Below are 21579 nucleotides of genomic sequence, written 5' to 3'. Positions count from 1 at the left end.
GCGTATTGCAGGTTCATTGAAAGGCGTTTATCTGCAAGATTTCCAAGTCCACTGTTTTGTTTGAATTAAGTATGATTATTTATTATGTGGCTTCTCAAATGGGAAAGTAGTCATAATGTTTCCTCATGATGGCTGAAGGATGGTCATCTGGGCAACATGCTCTTTTTGACATTTACTGGTCAAAATGGAAGAGTATTTCAGTCCATGCTTCTGTTTTGAAAAGTAACAACAAATTCTAATATTTAAGCTTCACATGATTGTGGATAAAAACATCAGGACAGTGGGTGTTATATTCCTGTGAAGTTGAACTCCCTCTGTTTCCATATACTGAAAGTTGTTAAGAAAAGATGTTTAAAGGTTTTAGTTTTATGGATGTTTTACTGTCATCTTTCAAGGGCCTGCTATTAAATTCAAAATCACTGGGGGGTCTTTGTTAAGTTCCATCTTGACAGGTGTCCACATCACTGCTCAGAGTTGGTGCTCATTGCTGAAAAGCTCATACCTCAAAAAAAAAGCAATTTTAGTGTTTAAAATCCCTCTTTCATCTCTAAGAGTTTTAATGAAGGTATTCCATGTGACCATCCTTTGGTCATTGAGAAAGTAAAGGGTGAAATCATGAACTTACTGAACGTAGTGGCAGAACTTGGAATGACTTCAGCGTAGTCAGGCCTTTACCCATGTACAAAGCTGCAGCAGACCTAACAGCGTGCCACTGCTCTGCCTCTTCTGGGAAGGGCAAGAGGAGGATCTCCTCCTGTAGAATTGGCACCTCTCTAAGCTGTAAGTGCATGGTTGCATGGTTCCTTCTGCCTTTGAGACTTTAGAGGCATTTAATTTACTCAAGGCTGCAGAAAATTAATCTTCACTATTATTTCCAAACTTAACATGCTGTCGCCAATGTCTGTGCCAGAATGCGCCCTACAGGTCCTTGTTTGGAAGGGTCTGTTTCCTTCTCTGTTGAAACGTGTATTTAAACAGGGCAGTGCCTTGGCTGCACCATCCCCCTCTTCCTCTCTTCTGAGCTTTGAGTGTCGTCTTGCACTCTGGGGATTTTGCTGCTTATGAACAGGGTGTGAAAGCATTTCTGTAGTTCTGAGGAGTGTGGAGATTTCGTTACAAAACTCCTGGAGTGAAATAGAACAGTTGAAAGCAACAACTGCTTTATCGTTGGTCCCCATGCCACTGCTGCTGAGCAGGAACAGGGGGAATGTAGGTAAGCAGTAGAGCTATCTCTGCTGTAGGGCTGGCTGCTGCTGGAGTTGTGGTGCTATGTGGAGGTGGTGGTGAGTAGTTTGAGGTCTACTACCAGCTCCTGTTACCTGCTAAGTGGACTGTCCTTTTTTTTGTAGAGAACGGGTGTTCCTTTCTCATTATTTCTCAGCAGACGCTGGGTTCAGACAAGAGTGAACTCTAAAAGCCATGGGTACTCAAACTTGCTTTCAACAGAGAATGCATTAAGGAACACTCTAGCTCCTCACCCTGACTCCATCTATTTTCATGATTTATTTTTTCCGTGGGAGGAGATGGTCCAAGCCCTGTTATTAAATAGTGTTTGTGGTGGTTCCCCAGAAAGCAGTAATACTACATAGTGTATGCATGTAACAGTTCTTGACCGCTCAACAAATTTAAAGGCTGTTACATGCAAGTGGATGTTTCAGTTACACATAACTGTTAGGAGGCTCCAAAATATGACAGCTTCCAGATGTATGAACTGACTGATCCCTTTGTTTAGATTATGCACCACAGCTGATGCCTAGATTAGTGCTGGCTGGACAAAGCTATGGGAGATTTGTCTGGTTTCCACAATGCCATGTTTATATTTCATTTGGATTTCTCCTTCAAAGCTGACCTCCCTATGACCTGTTGGAGCTGTGTCCACTAGGATGCTAGTTTGAATGTGTCTGCAACTGCTTTCCTTTTGGTGTCTAATGGAACATGTTCTTACTTTGATGCTCACGGACTTTTATGCACAGTCCTTTTAACAGTGAATTACATGCTTCAACCTATGAGCACTCAGGTAAAACCGTGCTTGTAAAGTTTCCTGCCCCACAGCTAGCTTTTTAAGAACATTCTGATTGGTTAGAACAGAATTTTGGTTATAGACCTTGTGGGGCTGTTCTTTGTCAGGCATTTTCTCCTGTCTATAGAATAAAGTTCAGTCTTCCAGCCTTTGCACAGTGCTTTTTCTCTCCACAGATGATGGTGTGGATATACATGGTTCTAGCTGCTCTTTTTGGAGTTCAACAGGAGCTGGAGTGCAGAATTTTACCAAGAAGTTCGTTCTTCTTTGTGTCTACTGTATAGTTACATATATTTTCTCAATCATCCTATTTATCTTAAGTACACCTTCGGTTCTTTTCATTTCTCTAATCTCTCCTGCCTTGTATTATGCAGGAGGTCTCTCCCCATTCGTGTTTGTGAGTTACTCTGCCTGGGAAAACCCGAAGAAATCGGCAAAATTCCGTAAGGGCTAAGTGACAGTTCTACAATAAGAAGGGTATTCCCCTGTCAGAGTTCAGAAAGATAAAGAAACACAACTTTAATTATTACTTTTAGAAACTGTATGGGTTTCTACTGTTGATGCTTTACTGGGGCAACAGATTCCCAAGATGGTGCCTCATGACAGAAAACTCAGCGCTTTGAAGTGTGATTTCTGCAATGAAAATGCATGCTGTCTTATAATGACTACTTTATTTCTGTGCCCATGAATCAAGGAGAACAGGAAAATGTTTTGCTCGTCTTTTGCATGATCTGTGCTATTTTATTATCCACTTATAGTGTGCTAAATATGACCAGTGAATACCGGATACAATAAGCTATGTTCATCCTTGCTGCTAATTGAGTGACTTTGACTTGGAATAATTTTTCATTGTACATTGTACTAGAAATAGACGGAGTGGAGTTGCAAGGAGTAACTTTGAATTCAGAATTTAAAAATAAAATCTGTTTTTCTTAATTCCTTTTTTGCTGTGTAAACTTACCTTAATATCTGTAAATACAATTTACTTGCTATTGTTTTTTCTGTTATTTTCATTCAGTATCACCTTAGTTGCTATAAACATCCTGAATTTGGCAGAAGTAGGAGTTTCGTGAGGTAAAAAGCCCATTATGGAAACTGCTGACCATACAGACATTTTGATGTATGGAGAATTTTAATTTTGGTTTTTAGAATGAATGTCTTGGCTTTAACTTCTGCTTGGTTTTGGAAAACTTAGTTATTTCAGTCCTTGAGCAAAATATATAAGAGGTAAGGGAATGAGCAGAACCATAACCTGACTCTTTCTGCAAAGGTGCTGCTCCTTTAGAGAATTGTACAGAACTTAATTCCAGCTTCAAATATACAAGTAATCATTGTATATTTGAAACATCTGTATTTTGCTCATGTGCAAGAAAAAGCTGATATTTTTAAGGCACATGTGCAGTGTTGTACACCCATATACCTGAAGCTGGAACTGAGCCCTTAAGCTGTAATACAGTCTTCATTTACTAACAGTAAGATAAATTAAAAGAAACAGCCTTCTCTTGTTTAGCAGTCTGATGCATTTCTGCTTTTCAGTCAGTAACCAAAAGCTAAGTGCAACAAAGTAGAAATGAGCACTGTTAAGTCAAGTTGTATGATTTTTTTCCCCCCCTTAAATCATTGCTTAAGGGCTTCTGGCCCCTAGCTCAGGAATCCTGCCCAAAAATGCCAGATGTATTACACAGTCAAGTATTGCAATGTAAATAGTTTTCTGTGCCATGAGAGCAGGGTGGTCCATCTCCTAGTTAAAAAAAAAAAAAAAATAGAAGAAAAGGGAAAAATCCACACGCTCTGAAATAAGCACAGTAGTTGTAGTGTTATTTGTATTTTTGGCTGCACAATCAGTGTTTTGGAGCTGAAAGAACACAGATAAATTAGTGCTTTGGACTGACAGATAATAATAACTGAAACTGAGATGCTAGGAAGCAAGATGTGTCTTGGCTGAGGCTGCTTAATTTAGTCAAACAGGCATGTAATAAGTAAAATATTAAAGTAAAGGCCATTGCTGACAAGCAAAACCTGTTACTTTACCTTATTGTGAACAGCAGTCTCATGCACATGGAAGCAGGGTGGACAAAGGATGGGAAGTAGGGAAGGCAGAGGCATAGGGTTCCTCTTGACCTCATGCTGTGTAATGGAAAGACTGGGTGTGTTACTGTACCTTCTGAGTATAAACATTGCTGAGCTGTTCTTGGTTTTAATTAAATACCCGTTGCTGTATATTAGCAATGACTTACCTTCCCAGTGTGCTTATCTTCTTCAGATGTGGTAGTGGGTATGGGAGGTTTATTTGCACATTTTTCCATTTTGTGTATGAACATGTCATTTCATAACATTTAAAACTAGTTGAAAGGAGATTCCACAAATGTGATCTGAAAGGAAATTGCCAAGGGTGATGCAGTAATCAGATTTACGTTTGGGTTATCTGACAAATCTGTGAATTGCCATAGCTTCCTTGGGTGTGTGCAGAGGGGAAAGGGGTTATAGGAACTTGTTTGTATGTGATAAACTGTATTTAAATAGCTCCAGGAATGTAATCCCAGTGCAGATCTCGGTGTGATCTCCTCAGTGAGATACTCAGAAGAAAAATAAGCTTTAGGAACTCATTTAAACCTCTCCCTTCCTGCTGACACTATGATAACATTAAAAAAAAAAAAACAAACCTGTCCATTACAACTTTAATTTTTCTTCCTAAGTTACCTTTTCTGTAATGGTAAAAAAAGTATACAGATACTTAAAGAAGATACTTTCTTGCACCAGTTTTCCTGGAAAGTGTTGCCTGTGCATTTATCTTACTTGCCTCTCGACATGGGCCTGATTCTGATTTAATTTACACCAGTCTTACTCTACTGACTTCTTGAGGGCTTCCCCATACTCAGTAAAGAAGCCCTTGCTGTTTAGAAGCTGATGCTGTTTAAGTGGTAGATAATAGAAAATATGATATTCTAGTGCAAATTATTAAGATCGAGAAACAAAACTGAAACATGTTTAGTATGACTTCCAACTGTAGATAAAAGCTAGTAACTTGAGAGAATTGTGATCAGGTGTAAACATCTATTAACTGCTCTTTCTAGAGATTTGGGGAAATAGGATGACCTTTTTTATTCTTTTTTTCTTTTTTTTTCCTCTTTTTTTTTTTTTTTTAAATAGGCTACAGTTTCACATGGCTTGCAAAAGAAATCTTTCTCCCTTTTTGTTTCCCACACCAATTGATTTATCATTTTGCTTGCAAGCAGACTTAGAATGTTAGGGCAGGAACACACTCACTTTTTTCTCGTAACTTTTTTGTTGCGGACCGAAACCAGTTGACTTGAATAATTTTTTCTGTGGTCTGAATGAAGCCAGCAACGTGGAAAAATCTTGCCATTCAGAACCGTCTGAATGTACATTTCAGCCACACAGTAAGCTGTATTGGTAGGCAGTGGACTGCTAAATACAACCATTTTTCGCAGCAGAGAGTTAGACAGGTGATTAGCATAATTAGCACAGAGTAGGCTATACATATGGTAATGTTAAGTGTGTAAATGCCAGCTGCGGTGTAAAATTTATGTCAGGGGTCGACAGGGCTGTGCGAAAGTATTGTGTTACAGCTGCAGGTCAAAGCCTCCATTGCTTTACCCCCTTTTCTCTTGTTGGTGAATGCGCTAAACAGAAGAGAAAGACGGACAGAAATATAACAGATAAGGCTTTGATTGAACAGCCTGGTTCTGTGCGAGAGGGACTGCTTTTAAAAAAAACCCAAAACCAAAAAACTACACGCACACACACGCAAAACAAAAGTCCCCCTCTTTCACTATGGATTTTATTTTGCATCATGCCGGCTACAGAAGTGTTGCTGTCTTTGAGCAATGTCATTTTGATGGGGTGAGGGGAATCTTTGGGGGGGAAGTACGAGATTGGTAATTATGCTTTAAGGAGCAAAACCAAACGAACAGTTTTAATTCACCTTCTCCTTTCTGCATTCCAACCCCTTTTTTTTTTTTTTAATGTCTCTGTTACTTACTGCACTTAGGGGGCTCGGAATTAAATAGTCTTGAAGGTGACAGCATTATGTGTAATAAAATCTCAACAGTGCAACAATCTTCAAGCTGCATGACTGGTTTTAGACTAAGTGCCAAAAGTTCCTCTGTGGTTTTGTGTGTGGGTTGCTACACTTATTCCCCAGGTTCCTCCCACCTCCTAAACCGCTAAATTCTTTATAAATTAAAAATGACTAATACGGGTTTCTCGTTTTAAAGGAGCACAGCGTCGAAGGGTACACATCTTTTTAAACAGCTGATGGGGAAATCTGTAAATCTCTTTGTTGCCGTAAACTGTTCATTCATATATTTCACTTGCAATTTTTTTCCCCTTTTGTGTTTTCTGTAGTCGGCTGTACGGAGCGGTGGTGTTGACAGAATATAGTTCACACCACGCTGACCTTGTGATGAAACTTCCTCACGGCCGCAGGGGGTCCTTATGCATCGGCCCCTAATCCCGCTAATCCCGCTCGCAACAAAATCATGAAAGTGGCTCCCAGCGATGTGTGTTGCCCTGCACAGATGCGGCGGGAAGGAGCGGCGCTGGAAACGCACCAGCGCGGCGGCGTGCCGCCCCTCGGGGCCGGCGGCTGCCGTCGTGCGCGGCCCCGCGCAGGGGCCGCTGCGGGGAGGGAGCGGCCCGCCGCGCCGCGCCGCGCTGCGCTGCCCACGCTCGGCGCCGGGGGCGAGGCCGGCTGCGGGAAGGGGGTCCCGCTGCGCCCGGGGCTGCAGGCGCTGGCGGGGAGCGCCGCCGGCAGCGGCGGCCTCTGCGGGCGGGCGTGAGGAGGTGCCGGCTGCCGGGCGGCGCGGTCTGCGCAGCCCTGCCGTGGGCCTGCGTGCCCGCGACGGCTGCGGCAGGGGCGTGTCTCCGCCGGTCCTACAGCTCCTAGCAGTTGCGCGTCCTAAGGGAGAATAGAGCGTTGTTGTAGTCTGGTGGGCTTGGTGGTGCAGTGAAGTCACCCGCGTGGTGGGACTAGCCGACAGTAGAAGATAAAGGTGGTGTTGTGGGGTGCGTTTGGTCATTCGCTTAACTTTCTTTCCCAGCCTTTTCTGCTTCAGAAGAAACTTGGCCATATGGTCACGCTCTCAGAGTATCTGACGGGAATCTCTGATTGCATCCTGCACAAAATGAAATGCGCTCTTTACTGCTCAGTGTGAATAGCAAGCAACCTATGAAAAATGGGCCTCCTGACAGATGCAGCACTGTCTTGGGAGCTGGTGGCCAGTAAGAAATATCGAGGTGGGGGGAGCCGTGACAGGCAGCAGGTTCGGTGCTGGGGGGAGTGCTGACCTGACCTGATTGTGTCCAGCAGTGAGAGCAGTTCTGCTTCAGTGCAAAGCCATTCAGAAGGAAGCTGCTTAGGCAACAACAGATGGTACAGCAAGCAGCTGGTAGGGAATACTTGAAAGAAACTGTACCCTGTTTCATAACATGTTCATTCCTTTCATTTTTCTATATGTTAGTTTTGCCATCTCCTAAAAGCACTGCTTAGGAAGCGGTATCCCCTAAAAGGTTCCGGATGAAGAGTTTTTTTCATTGCTGTTTGCTGCTCCTTTAAAAAAATTGCATTAAAATTTTGTGCTACTCCATGTACAGATGAAATTTGTGCTATCCCAGGAGTACAGATGAAAAGACTTAAAAATGCTGCTTTTAACCACACAGGAAAACAATTACATATTTGAGGAAAGGGCACTGAGAGGTTAAATGAAAAGTTGGGCCTAGAGGAAAGCTGACTGCTGTGGAACAACACAGCAAATTGTTTTTAACATATTACCGAGCAGAAGCTCTTATTCAAGTTAAAGTAACTTAAAACAATTACATTCAGCTGTTTTGAAATCCTTAGGTTTAGACCTTGAAGCCCCTTACATACCCTTCTCAGTAGAACTCCTGGAAACTTAGTCATTTTCATGTACAATTGAGGATTTTGGCCTGTTACGAAGTGTGTTCAAATGTTTTCTTAAATTACTGGAAAAATAAAAATTCAGCTTTCCCCCTCAGCGGGTGTAAACTGTTACATGACTGTAAACTGTTGGACAGTCGCAATAATCTGTGTTAGCTGCCTATCCTCACTGCAGGCTGTCTCCCTGATTTCTAGGAGGAAGCAGAGTCCAGAGTCCTTTATTCCTTTGCTACTTCAGCCAGAAAATTCGGTAGTTGGGTTTCTCCACCAAAAGCTGTGGCTTAGCTCTGACTTGAAGGGACCATGTCTTTGGAAGAAAGGATAGTTCACTCTCCATGCCCATTCATTCCTCAGTCTCTTTGTTGGGATGGTCAACAAGGATGCCAATTGTGATGGTGGTTTTCTATAATGTGGACACCTGCCCACTAGGAAATGGACTGAGACCACCAACTCATTTCACATAAGCTAGCAAACAGCTGTCAGATGGTAAACAACTTGTGGTCACCATTGTTCCTGGCTGGATTAGAACCAGTGACCCAGAGGTGAACAGCTCATATCCTGTTACCAAGGACATGTGTCGCAGCTCAGTAAGCAGCTACTGCGTTTTATGTTTAATTGGAAGGTTTGAATCGTGTGTACCAGTTTTGTGTATTATTGTACATTTCAAAGCTGCTTGCTTTTTTTTTTTCAGTTTGTACTGTTCAATTTGTTCATTTTGGTTCCTTTTTTTTTTTTTACTGCGCTTTTCCAGTTTCTCAACCGAGAGGGGCACCAAGCAAGAAATGCATCAAAAAAGGTCTAATTTTTTTTTTAGCAATCCATCTATTTTACCCAATCAGAAATAATATTTTTCTGCCTATGGTCAATACAGATGCATACATGTAAAATCAGCTTTTATTTTATTTTTAGAAAGAAAAGGTTTTAGCTCCTAAAATTGCAGGGAAGATTTCCCACTACAAGCAGAGGCAGCTGTTGTTGGGCTGTCTTCCTGAGTATGCAGACAGCTTTGTGTCCTTGTCACAGCTCTAAACTTTGTCAAACTGTGACAGAATGAAAAGCCATCTTTGATGTGTGTTTTTATTTTTGCTATTCATAATCATGTCAGCATTAATGAAATTTGTAACAGCAACACTGGAATCATCCCCAGCATGTGTGAGGAGTAACTTAACTCATATCATATGATGGCTTGGGAGATAAAAAGAAGCCTTTTGAAGTCCTTTGTTGTGGCGGGTTTTTTGTAACTTTTTTGCATTTGTAGGCCACAGTCTTTTATCTTTGCTGCTTCTTTTTTTTTTTTCTCCTTTTTTAAGCAAAAATGAAGAACCTAGTGTTACCTAATTCTCAGTGTGACAGAAATGGTTGAGATGGTCACATCGTTTCTAGATTTTCCTAGCAGACAGTGGTGGTAAAGAGAGATTGAAGTCGGTTAAATCTTCACATTGGGATGTGATGGTATTCTAGACAGATGGTGTCCTTTTGCTGGACATGATAATGGGGGAGAAGAAGTGTAGAGTGTCCACCTGGACATTGGGAAGGGAGATGGTAGGGTGGAGGATGTCTTAACCTGGGCAGGCACAACTATCACTACTCCATGACGCAGATACGGGTATTCAGCAGAGTAAATGCCGTGCGAGAAAACTTAGACACAGCATGGAATTTCTGACTGCCTGTAGTCCAGTGCTGGCATACATCATGTCTAATTACATGATAAAGATGGTAATTTTTCATTGAGCTGTTGCACAGCCCATTGAATGACCATGTAATCTCTTTAAGACGCTGATTGCTTACCACTGTGTTCTAGCTCTTGTAAGCTTGTCATTTCTCAACGGATTTTTCTTTTTTTGGTAGCTCAATTTCAGTCACTCCCTATGAAGTCTTTATTTTGCATAGTTAAATAAATGAGCAGAAAAAAATCATTGCAGGTAGCCAAAACTTTCATAACTTTAGAGCCATCCTTATCATCGTTAGAATATCAGATATCATGTATTTGATAAGGTTTTACAGTCAGTAGTTAATAAATTCAGAGATCAACCATGTAAACCAATAGCAGTTCTGACTCTCCAAGGAGACAGCATTTTAGAAGTTTAAAGAAGTGGACGTGCCAACCAGTCCAATTTTTTGTACTGACTAAACTTAAATTTCAATGAAAGTGTTTTGCACTTCCTCCCAGCGAACAGTTTTACCCCTGTACTCTGCCAGTCAGGCTCAGGGAATGATAATTCTGAGGAAGGTGCTGTCTTCCCTGCTCTTCTGTCAGGATGCTAACTAATACTGTCTGTGTGCAGAAAAACTATATTCTGTTGCTGACAAAGAGCAGCACAGACAAGCTCAAACATCCGAGAGAACGCAAAGACAGAACTCCCTAGAGAGCAACAGGAAGCTTTAAATCAAAAGGCCATTATTTTTCTGTGCCCAGTAAGAGGCAGAGTAATCTTCATATCTGCCAGAGAACTTCAACTCTTTATCTGAGATTCTTTATAGGAGGTTTCGATCCTGTGTGGATAGTACTTGGCTGCTATGTTTTGTTGTCATGAGGTCTGTGCTCCTTTATCAATACAAATGGAAATTGTCATTGGTGTCATTAGGTACTGCCTTCTGGTATGTGGCAGGTGTGAACACTTCTAATCCCAGTACACAGTTAGGACAGGGAGGCAAAGCAGTGGCTGTCTGGCTTATCTGCGTACCATCGTAATGGACTGAAACTAGTTTTATTTTGTAGTTTTTGAGTAAGACCTGGATATGCGTGTGATAGAGGTGCACAGGGGAACAGCACAAGGAGAGACTATGTGAGGAGGTGGAGTAGAAGGAAGCCCTTAAACAGCAGTCAGAGTTGAGAGAGCTAGGCTATGTAAGATTCCAGGGACAGAGGTATGAAGACAGACCCTTCCTGGTTCCCATCCCAGCAGGGAGAGAGTGCTGAAGGGAGAGAAGGCAAGGCACCTGCAGCTTTCCCCAGCACGCACCCAGGGTGGAGCACATCACGTAGCGGGGGGCTGTCTGGTCTCCTTGCAAGTCTGGGCTGTTCTTGTCTTCCTCTGCACACCACTGCTTTTTGGGCTGGTTGGTAAAGGTTCAGTGTTGGGTGAACACGTTGGGATATTATTCTCAGTCTTTGTTTTTATATGGTTACTGAGTCATTAAGGGTTTTTATTTTCTATTTCTCTGTGGTTCCCGTTGTGCTGGTAACAGGTATTGCAAACTGCAGAGGTTGCCTGCATTGGCTGTTGCTCAGGCCATAATGTAAGCATTGTAAGGGGTACTAATCTACATATCTGATTTATCAAAAAGGGTCAGCATCTTTTAGAGGGATGAAATGAAAATGTTGTTTGTATGAGGTGTCCATCACTATTAGAGGTATGTTTTGGTGCTCTGAGTTGTCACTATCGAAAGGTTGGGGTGGATTGCTCTAATGCTACACATTTACAGTCCTGGAAAAATGAAAAAGATGGTGTTGCTCAAAGCAGAACTGTGTCTGCCCCCCGACAAGCGCTCAAGTGGAAACACCTTAAGGCCCATAGTCTTCAGAAGGGAGGAGACAATTTTGCTCTGTTCATGCACCTCAAGCTTGCCACATAAAAACTTGGGCTCCAAAACCAGTAGGTATTTCTGGAAATCTTGGCTTTGGTTTCTCAAAAGTCTGTCATCCGCATTGGTAGGCAAACATTTTTATCCCAAGTGTTTGGCGCTCAGGAATGTTCTTTTTTTAGAGAGAGCTTGCTCTCCACTAAGCAGTTGTGCTCTCCACTCCACAGTTGTGCACAAGGTGACTGTTGAATGGTTAATAGAGGTAGTGTTCATGTCTGAAAAAAATAACAAAACCTCAGGCTATATGATGCAATTCCAGTAACCTGAAATGGAACATTGTAAGATACTGTGAAAAAGAAATAGTTCATGCCTTTTGAGCAACCGGACAGTAAATTAACAAGCAGTGATTTTTGGCTATCACTCATGGCTTGATTTAGGATCGATATCTTAGTGTAGCAGAGGTCAAACTTACTCCTCAGACTATTCGGCGTGGAAGGGACTGTAGTTCCCAGTGGTGGATTCTAGAATTCTTTATAAGTATGTTAATGTAATACCACATAAATTTTAAATGCTGATTGTGAGAAAGGTGTAGGCAAGACAGTGACATTCGCAGTGAAAATGAGCACATGAGCTGAATGACCCAGTAACTTGGAAATTGTTAGTGAGTCAGTGGAAGGAAATCTGTCAGAAATTGTGCCAATGAAAACAAATATGGTTTCACTCATGTCATTGGAGGGTGCATCAGCGTTGTGCGAATGTACACTGGAGGCAAGCAGTTTTGTTTTTCTGGGTGCTTCTCACTTAAGATGCACCGAAGCATTTTAATGTGTGATGACTGAAACACTCGGACTGTGACCCCAGTGCTTGGTAATGGGATCTAGAGCCTTTCACCTACAGGTCATGGGTTCAGGCCTGCCTCAAGTTAAGGATGACTAAAACTTGTTACCACCTGACAGCTGTTCATTGGTCTTGGGGGAGGGAGACACGGTGGTCCTTACATAGTTCTTAGCAACCCAGCGTCCATACTGACAATTACTGCTCTCTCCAGGCCCTTCAGAAGGGCAAAGAATTTAGTACCTTGACCAGCTTCCGTTCAAGTCGGTGGGGAAGTTCACGAGGAGCAGCAGAGTGTTTCATGGTTCGGCGTGCTGCCTTGCTCAAGGCAGATCTCTCGTGTTCTGGCAAAGAGCTAAGAGGGAAGCCTGTGGGTATTGGAGAGGGGGGAAGGGGGAGATACTTTCCTCTTCTCTGGAAGAAACAGGTTTTTAACAAGAACTAATACTCAGCAACAAAGATGCTGGCAGTAAAACTGTCTCAGGTTAAACACTGGCCTTCAAACACATTCTTGAGAATTACAAACTGATACATTAAATGAGAAGTGGTGCCAGGACACTGGTGTTATTACTTTGTTGTGATTTTTTTTTTCCTTTTTTTTTAATGTGTTAGATAAATTGTACAGATGGCATAGTATCTCATTTCTAGTAGGCAGACACCCAGAAGCTGATGACACTGCTGGAAGGATAGTGCAAACTGCTGGATTGTGTTACCACCGGCCATGAGACAACGTACCGGTGTGTTATTTAAGTCAGCGTTTTGGCTTGTGGGAATTTGTGCCACCAACTCAGCCATCTAGGCACTAAATCATTAGGAATCATGTAAAGGACTCGAATACCATCAAGTGGCTTTTGATATATTGAAAAAGGAGGCTGATGTGTGGATTTTGTCACCAGAATATTAAATAGTTCTGTCTGTCTTTGATATGGAGTAAGATGGGAAGTATTGGTGCTGTATGCCATACGTGCAATTTAAGTCCGTAGCATTTTGAGTGTAAAATGTTGTTGTCACCAAATATAAGAAAACGGAGTCCATAAAGGGAAACCACAAAACACCAGCATTTTGTTCATTGGTCATGTTTTCCATTACATCATTTGTCCTATAGTGTGGAAATCCTATGATGACTATAGTGTGTGTATTTTTTTTTTTTGCTTACAAGTGTAAGCAATGACTTTCTGCAGAGTGTGCAAGTGTTGAGCACAGGAGTTCGTATCTTCAGCACAGTGAGACCAGAGGCTTCAGGTACATTTCAGTGACATTTTTAGTGGTTTCTCTACTAGGTTTTTGCACCAGCTGTGGATAGTCTGGGGGGAAAAAAAGGCAACAAGAGTGCTTGATTGAAAAAAGTGCATATTCAGCTGATTGTGCTGATTGTGGAGGCTTAAGATCTCTGGGTATGGCAGCCTCCAGTGATCTTTGCAAACTTTCAGTTAAAATAAATGAAAACATAACTGGTAGAAAATTTTTTTTTTTGCCTTCCCTTTTGCTCTTTCTTACTTCTGATATGTTTAAAGGCCACTGAGGTATCCATTTGCTTCTGGTCTGTCTGTGTGTTTTCACATAATCTGACTTTGGCAGTCAGAATTTTCCTCTGCAATCTACATTTATAATTCCTTTGTACCTGGTTGTTACATTGTATAAAGTATCTACATTTGCCTGTGGAGTTATCTTTACAGTATTTGGCTGAAGAAATGTACATAACAGACCCATCAAAGAAATAATTAAATGGGGTAATGCCTTAAGAAGAATGCGGAGCGGATCTGTTGCTGGGTTCTGGAACGTGCACCCGCTGCCTTGGGTGGTTTTGCCATTCCTGTTTTGAATGGTAAAAGGAGAAAAAAACAGCTTCTTTTCTGATGACTGACTTGTGTGATGCAATTTTGATTAGCTCAGTCTGCCTTATTCAGTGAAGTTAATGTGGTTTGACAGGAGCTTGATTAGGAAGCAATCATTTCTGTTGATAGTAAACAGTTGGTCACTTTCAGCGGAGATAGGAATGCTGCCCTTTGTCTTGCATGAAGTATGATTTGTTGGTTCAAGTCCTGGTTAAATTCAAAAGGAAAGTGTGGATGGAATGGGGGAGAATATAGTACCAGGAGTAGAAGTTTACGGTAGACTCCACAGTCCTCATAAAATTGGGGCTTTTTTGTCTTGGCTGGCATTGAGACACAAAAGAGGGAGAGAGACATTTTGTCTTTGGAAGCACTTGCAGTGTAAAGGACTGCAAAAGAAAGCTCTGGTTCCAAGACATACAGATTAGGATAACTCTGCTGTCCTACCCCCACCCCATATTCCCGTAAGATGAAGCAAAATTTGTTAGCATATCATAGACTACTGGTTGGTGGAGAAAGACAGCAGCGAGCATGAACATGAGCCTGATAAGTGAAAGTATTTTTAGGGTTTTATTCTTGATAAGAATTAACAATAGCTTTTTGTTACCATGCATATGCAGTCTCAATGATTGTATGTTCTCTCACTGTAGTAAGAGGGTTGTTAAGAAGTTATAAAGGGACTCTAGGTAAGGAAGTTGTACTTTGATTTTTATTTTTTTCTTACTGCGAGCTGGTCACTGTTACTTGGTGTGAAGGAGGTAATGCCACATGTGACAGGCTGAAAAAATGGAGTGTGTTGCGGAAACGCTTATTCCTTCAAAGAACTCTTGAATTAGAAATTAAGCAATGCTTCGTGCCAGAATGACTGTATGGTTTAATTGTTGAGGGTCTCATTCCGACCGCTTTATCCATGCAGGGGCTCAGCTTCTTGCCGGGTGGTCCTTTTAGCCCCAGGGCAGCTACGGGTGGGTTGAGGGCTCAAGTGATTTAAAAAGTATGTCCCTGTTCAGGCTTGGGAATGTCATCTCCCACACTGCCCACTGGTTACAGATCAGTCTTCCGTTATACGGCCAAGGAAGAGTTAGAAGTACATGCCTAATTTCTGTTCACACTGTTGCAGAACTAAACTTTGGCAGTAATTCAGATCACCAGTGCCAAGCTGACTAGGACTGAAAAAAATGTAACAAATTAGACCAGGTCTGTAGCTTGGACTTAGTAGAGCAATAAAGGTAATAAATTGTAAGGCATGGAAACAACATGGTGGTGGTATTCTTGTCCTCCTCATCTGGATGTAGTATTGATTCAGCTAATGGGCTGAATTAATTGACCCCGCCTCCCACATGCATTTGCTAGAGAGACTACAGGGGAGGTTATATAAAGTATATGAACTCTAGCTGAATGCTTTTTTGTAAGAGGGAAGATAATTTTCCGTTCTTACGTAATACTTTCTGGCAAGGCAAATGGAATATGTCTCCCCCTAGAGCCTGTCGACTTTGCAGTCTCCCTCTGCCTTTTTCTCCTTTTTTTTCCCCCACCATGTTTTAATGTGGAGCACACTATTCAGCTCATGTGGGTTTAAAAACAGATGTTGCACGTGAATGATCTCCTGCCTCACAGAGTGTTATGCAGGTACTGGACCACTGGGGTAAACTAGCTGTAGACAGTGCTTTCTGCTGCACTCAGAACTGCACCTCTTCATGTGAACTTGGTATTTTTTCTTTTTTATTTAAGACTGAAAGAGATACTCATGCTCACTTACTCTTTCCCTCCTCCCTTTTTTTAACTGAAGAGAAACATTCTCCTTCTGCCTTTGCCAAATTATTTAGGAGAAGAGTGTAAATTAAAGTCATTTATCTTGAAATGTGCTATTGGAGCAGACTGTTTATACAAGTGTAAGAAATTGTAACATAGTATTTGGTCTGGTCTGCAAGGAAAAGGTTTTTCTTTTTTCTTTTTTTTAATTTTTACATATGGGATATTGGTTATAATGTAGAAAAAACTGTTTGAGGTTCCAGTTTACGTATCAATGTTTTAGTGCAGTAGAGGCAATGGTATTTTAATTAGGAATATGGGTTTTGGTGCAGTGTTACTAAAATAAAGTTGTTATTAGTTTTAGAGTTATACTGTGATCAGTTTGAGACAGAATAGTCCATGCACATGGTCAAGTTTTTCTGACTGGAGAGTGCTCATCAAATGAATCCAGAATAAGCATTTACTGGCTAATACAAAGCTGTTGGTATTTATCCATCAGTTGGTGGACGAGTGAGTCGGGAGTTAAATTACACACGGCAGAAGATTGGAGAAGAGGCCATGTTTAACCCCCAGCTCATGATCCAGACGCCACAGGAAGATGGTGCTAATGTACTGACAACAGAAGCACTCCGACAGCACCTTGACTCTGCGCTTCAGGCCAGCAGAGTACACGTCTATATGTACAACAGGTAAGGGGAAAAGCAAAAGTTTTCTTCATCATCTGTAACAGCTAAAAAGTGGGCACATGCTTCCCTCCATATATTTTTAAATGGTTAGCACTTCAGAGCCTTTCCCTTAGGACTCTGTTTTGATTTGAACGTCACTGGTTTCTGATACTTGATGTTGTGGCATGATAGCAACGACAAGTTGTCTCTTAACAAATAAGATGGGGTAAGTGGTGTTGGAAGAGATTCTGAGAGTGTACCCCTATGAGCAGTGCTACAGTATTCAGCATTTATCTTGGTAAAGGAGTGACGTCTATGCTCTTAAACATAGCACCTGATGGATGGGATCCCTAACATTGAAAATCCTTCCATATTAGAGTTGAATTCACTTGCTGACACCATCATGAGGCACATAATGACTGTGAGCAGTGGCACAGGTTACTATCCTTCCAATAGTTTGGATATAAAGGGAAATGCAGACATGTGAGAAATTGAATAATAGCTGTTTAATAACATAGACATAATTGAATTGGCCTTCAGAGTGTCTGTGTGCATATACTAAAGGTTGGGAGTTGTGTGTTGTCCAACAAAAAAAATAAAGGTTCACCTCAGGAAGGTACCAGCTTTGGGCTAGTGAGATGCCTCCCTGAAAAGTGGTTCCTCCAGGGTTATTACTTACATCAAGATGTGCCTAGGAGTGCTGCCTGCAAGGCATGAAGCCCCCTGTCTTTCAACACATCTTTTCAGCACATCCAACTGATGCCTCAGTGAACTAATGCTGAGGCTCCAATTATCTTGTACCCAGCTCCTGCCTTGTCTAAGGCATTATATGTCATGGCAATGGAACTTGTAACATAGCTGAAAAAGGAAGGCAGAAATCCTAATGGTTTCTTTTCTCTTGCCTGTGTGGGTCAGCTGGGAATATTCTAGTCCTTTGAGCTGGAGCTGGCTTCTCTCTCACTTGTGTCACTGATATCTTAAGTCATAAATGGTCTCATTTATACAAAGATAGATTTCTGTCTCTTTAACATGTGTTGACTAGCCTGTTCATCCAAAAGCAGCTCCATTATTTTTAATGAGTTTTACAGAGAATGTGAGAATAACTGAAACAAATGTCTAGTCTGTAACGACAAAAAGAAAGGCCTTTGCTTTTTCTGTGAGGTGTAGTATATCTATGCTGAATAATACTTGCCTTTCTCAGCGATTTGCTGCTTGAGGCCAATACATGTACATTAGTTGCAATTTTAAATGTCTGTTACGTTTAAAAAATTTTCCAGTAATTGTGCAAGAAAAAAATATTTGTTCTTTATATTTCTTACAGACAGTGGAAATTGGAACATTTGTGTTATAAATCAGGAGAACTCATCACAGAAGCAGGTTACATGGACCAGGTATGTGTTGCAGGCATTTAGTTATAACATTTGTGTATTCTCATGATTCAGCTTGTGCTGCTTTGATTATATTCTAGTATAACTGTGTTTTTCCCCTTTCTGATTTTGACAGATCATAGAATATCTTTATCCTTGCTTAATTATCACTCCTTTGGACTGCTTCTGGGAGGGAGCAAAGCTACAGTCAGGAACTGCCTATCTATTGTAAGCATGTTTTTTTATAACTTTCTGGTCTGACTGATTTTAATTGTGTAACTGTGTATGATTTTTCAGTTGCATTCCCATTATTTATTCAGGTTCTGATTTAACAGAAAAATAAAAGATGAAATGTAGTGTCTCTACAGAAAATATGCATGGATTTTTTTTTCTTTGAGCAAAGATTTTCCTGTTTCTAAGAGATGATTTGTAGGCATAGATTTAAATGCTATGTTATTTTCCCTGTTCTGCTAGCATGCAAAATAAAATGTAAGTTCTGAATTTGAGCTTTAAGAATTTTATGCCTTTTTGTTCCCTGAAATAAACTTGTTTCTGGTGGGGTGTTTTTTTGTTTAGGTTTTGTTTGGTTGTTGTTTTTTTTTTTTTCCCCATAAAATACAAAAACATTGATTGGCTGGGAACTTTATTCCTAAGAAAATGTCTTAGGTTAAATCTCAAGTCTTCCTAGAGGAATAAAGAACAAATCCTTTGCTTATGAGATCATTAAAGAAACCATATAGTATCTTTTATGGGTGGTTTCTCACAGTTTACAAGTGTGATATTATATGCCCTGAATCCTTTAAAGAGTTAATTGTTAATCTGTGCAGGCATTTTCTGTTAATTATGCAAGAGTTAGCATTTGAGTTATTGTTTCTGCCCTGGTTTGCATGTCTCTGTAAAAGCAATTTGCAATGGCCATCTCCTAACCTTTAGTGTACAGTTTTAGATGGGGAAATAAGGGGGTTTGTGTTTTCTGGTTGGGAGATTCGGAATAATGACTTAAGCCTGGTTAAGCAGATACAGTGTGGTTTGAACCACAGAATAAGGCAGCCAAAAGCCTTTCTAGTCTGGCAACATCACAAATTCAGAAGTGGGGGGTGGGAGACGTGACAGTGATAGTGGTGACAGCCATGGTAGCAGGAAAGCTTGATGGTTGATAGTCAAGCTGCCAGGGCATTTGAAGGAGTGCAGTATTGTTACAGATAAACAAAGATCAGCTATATTGATTGATTACATTTGCAAGATGATTATTAGACTAGCAAGAAGAAATCTGATACTATGAGAAAGGCTTTCTTTCCTCAGCCCCCCTCTCTTCTTTCCCTCTCCCCTCCCCCCCTAATTCTTTGAAGCAGCAGTTGGCTGCTTTTTTGTTATTTAGGTGCTTGATGATTTGTTTTGCTTTGCTTGTAAATGGAAGTATTTTTAACCTGTGAATATTCTGTTTTATACAATAACTTTGTAAGAACTGAGTATTTTTGTTAAAATTACAACTGGGCTGCAAGAAAAGTACATAAACAAATCTAATTAAAACATGCCTTACATTTTATGAAACAACCTTACCAGAAAAGGTTTTAACTTGTAACAGAAAATAACTCAATTATTTGTGCAAGTGTGAATTTTAAAAGTATGTTTGTTTCAGTACTTCTTTTGTCTTTTTCATGTGTGTCATTTTCTCCTGGTTTCTCTTGCAGAGGGAAGCCTCCTTTGCAGTGGATCAACTTTGACCCTTTAGAATTCTTGGAAGAGTTAAAGAAAATAAACTACCAAGTGGAGAGCTGGGAAGAAATGCTGAATAAAGCAGAGGTTGGTCATGGTTATATGGATCGACCTTGCCTGAATCCTGCTGATCCCGATTGCCCAATCACAGCTCCCAATAAAAATTCCACCAAAGTAAGTTTGCTTGTCCTTGTGCTTATCTTTTCAAGGGAGGCGGGGTGGGGGGGAGGGGGGGACACGACACACACGACAGTCAGAGAGGAGAGAAGGTACCATTTTCTTCCAAGCAATATATAGTTTGTATTCTTGAGTGATGTCATTTTTCTGTTCTATGCTGTTAGCGCCCAGTCATGAACTTCCCCTAATTCTGTGATGCAATGCTTAATCCTCCGTATTTAGAGTGAGAGTACAGTTGTCAGCTACTGGCTGGTTGTGGCAATGCAGTGATGTGGCATTTCAGCAACCTGGTGCCTCAGACAGACATAGCCACTGCTGGAATACAGCTGCCACTATACACTCACACCATGCAGCAAAGCCTTCCTTCAAGTAGTGCCAGTTTTGTTGATTTTTGTGAAGAATTTGAAGTCACAAGCCCCAGTTTTACATATCCCTTTATCAATCACATCAGGCTTTGGAGAAATTGCCATCTGGTCAACAAGTATCCGGCTGATTTGTTCAACTTGATTTGTTGAACGCTTTTCTCTTTGTAGACCTCCTAGATTGTCTTTAATATCCATTATTCTAGTACACTGGGTGTTGAATTAGGGTATGAGTTTGTCTGAAGTTATGAAACTGATTAATTGCTTCTTTATAACTTTTTCTAGCCTCTTGATGTAGCCCTTGTTTTGAGTGGTGGATGCTATGGACTGTCAAGAAAATACATGCATTGGCAAGAGGAGTTGATTATAGGTGGTACAGTCAAGAACAGTTCTGGTAAACTTGTCAGGTAAACAAATGTTTAAAGAAAATGTCGAAGTTTTTCTTTGTTAGAGTTTGGGTTTTGGGGCACAGGGGGAGGATCATGCAAAATCTACTGCCTTCATGTGTATTATGAATCCCAGTTTAGGAGGACATGCCTCAAGAGAAGAGAATATAAAAGAGTGATTAGGCAGTTGTTTAAATTTAGGGAGGCATCATTGCTTCCTGCTTGTAACCTCAGAATGATAGTGTACATCACTCAGAAAGAAAGCTTTATCCTGGGAACTTCGTTGTTTAGAATGTATACATAAAGCATTGAACAGTGTTTAAAGCACTGAACACCTTTGATCATGTTCTGAAATATGATCAAAGGAAAAAGGGGAAAAAATTAATTTGGATAATGTGCTCACTCATTTGACTTCTCTCAGAATTCCAAAATTTCCACTGAACTTTTTGTTCAGGATCAATATAGAGAAAAGTCTATTTTTTTGTCCCTACATCTTGAGTACAGTTTTGAGTGATGAAACAAACCCCTTTGTTTCAGACTTCTTGAAGAAGTCATGGAATGCTGGACTTCAGTGGCAGAAAAACCTGTGAAGTAGAACTGTTCTGAAAAATGTAGGCCATACTAAACTAAATGAAGCATTATTCTTCCATATTTAATACAGAGAACTTTTACTAGAACTTTGAATATGAATTTTGGCCTTTTTTACATTCACACTAAACATTGATAAGTCTTTCAACAAGTAGCCAAAGAATATATTTTCAGTGAAAAATAAAATAGTTCCTTAAGCTTCTAAAATTGTTGGATACAGTTGCATACTGTGGAAATTCAGGATGGATAGTTATTGCCATTGTGTACTCCTTGCTGCTTGTCAGGAGTTTAATCTGGCATTTCTCTCCAAGGGATGAAAAAGACCAAGGTCTTCAAATGACAAATTGCCAACAGCATTTACAAGATCTCACAGAAATAACTGTTCCTGTGGCATCCTCACAGTAATTTGTCTATCAATCATGATCTTTATAACTG

At 40.8% G+C, this 21579-nt stretch overlaps 1 protein-coding gene across 3 annotated transcripts in view; it reads left to right on the top strand.

The window, feature by feature from the left end:
* Positions 1-21579, top strand: part of PTCH1 (patched 1) — a 68219-nt gene that overhangs the window by 7865 nt on the left and 38775 nt on the right. For all 3 annotated transcript variants that reach the window (XM_072859427.1, XM_072859428.1, XM_072859425.1), the window contains 5 exons: positions 16383-16572; positions 17870-17939; positions 18052-18143; positions 19607-19805; positions 20456-20577. In XM_072859427.1, coding sequence (XP_072715528.1) covers positions 16383-16572; positions 17870-17939; positions 18052-18143; positions 19607-19805; positions 20456-20577 — 673 coding nt within the window. The remainder of the gene's footprint in view (positions 1-16382; positions 16573-17869; positions 17940-18051; positions 18144-19606; positions 19806-20455; positions 20578-21579) is intronic.

Source organism: Ciconia boyciana, chromosome 4, assembly GCF_034638445.1.
Source record: "Ciconia boyciana chromosome 4, ASM3463844v1, whole genome shotgun sequence".
NCBI classification, from domain to species: Eukaryota; Metazoa; Chordata; class Aves; order Ciconiiformes; family Ciconiidae; genus Ciconia; species Ciconia boyciana.
Note: the sequence above shows the minus strand (reverse complement) of the source record. Positions and strands in the feature narration are given on the sequence as shown.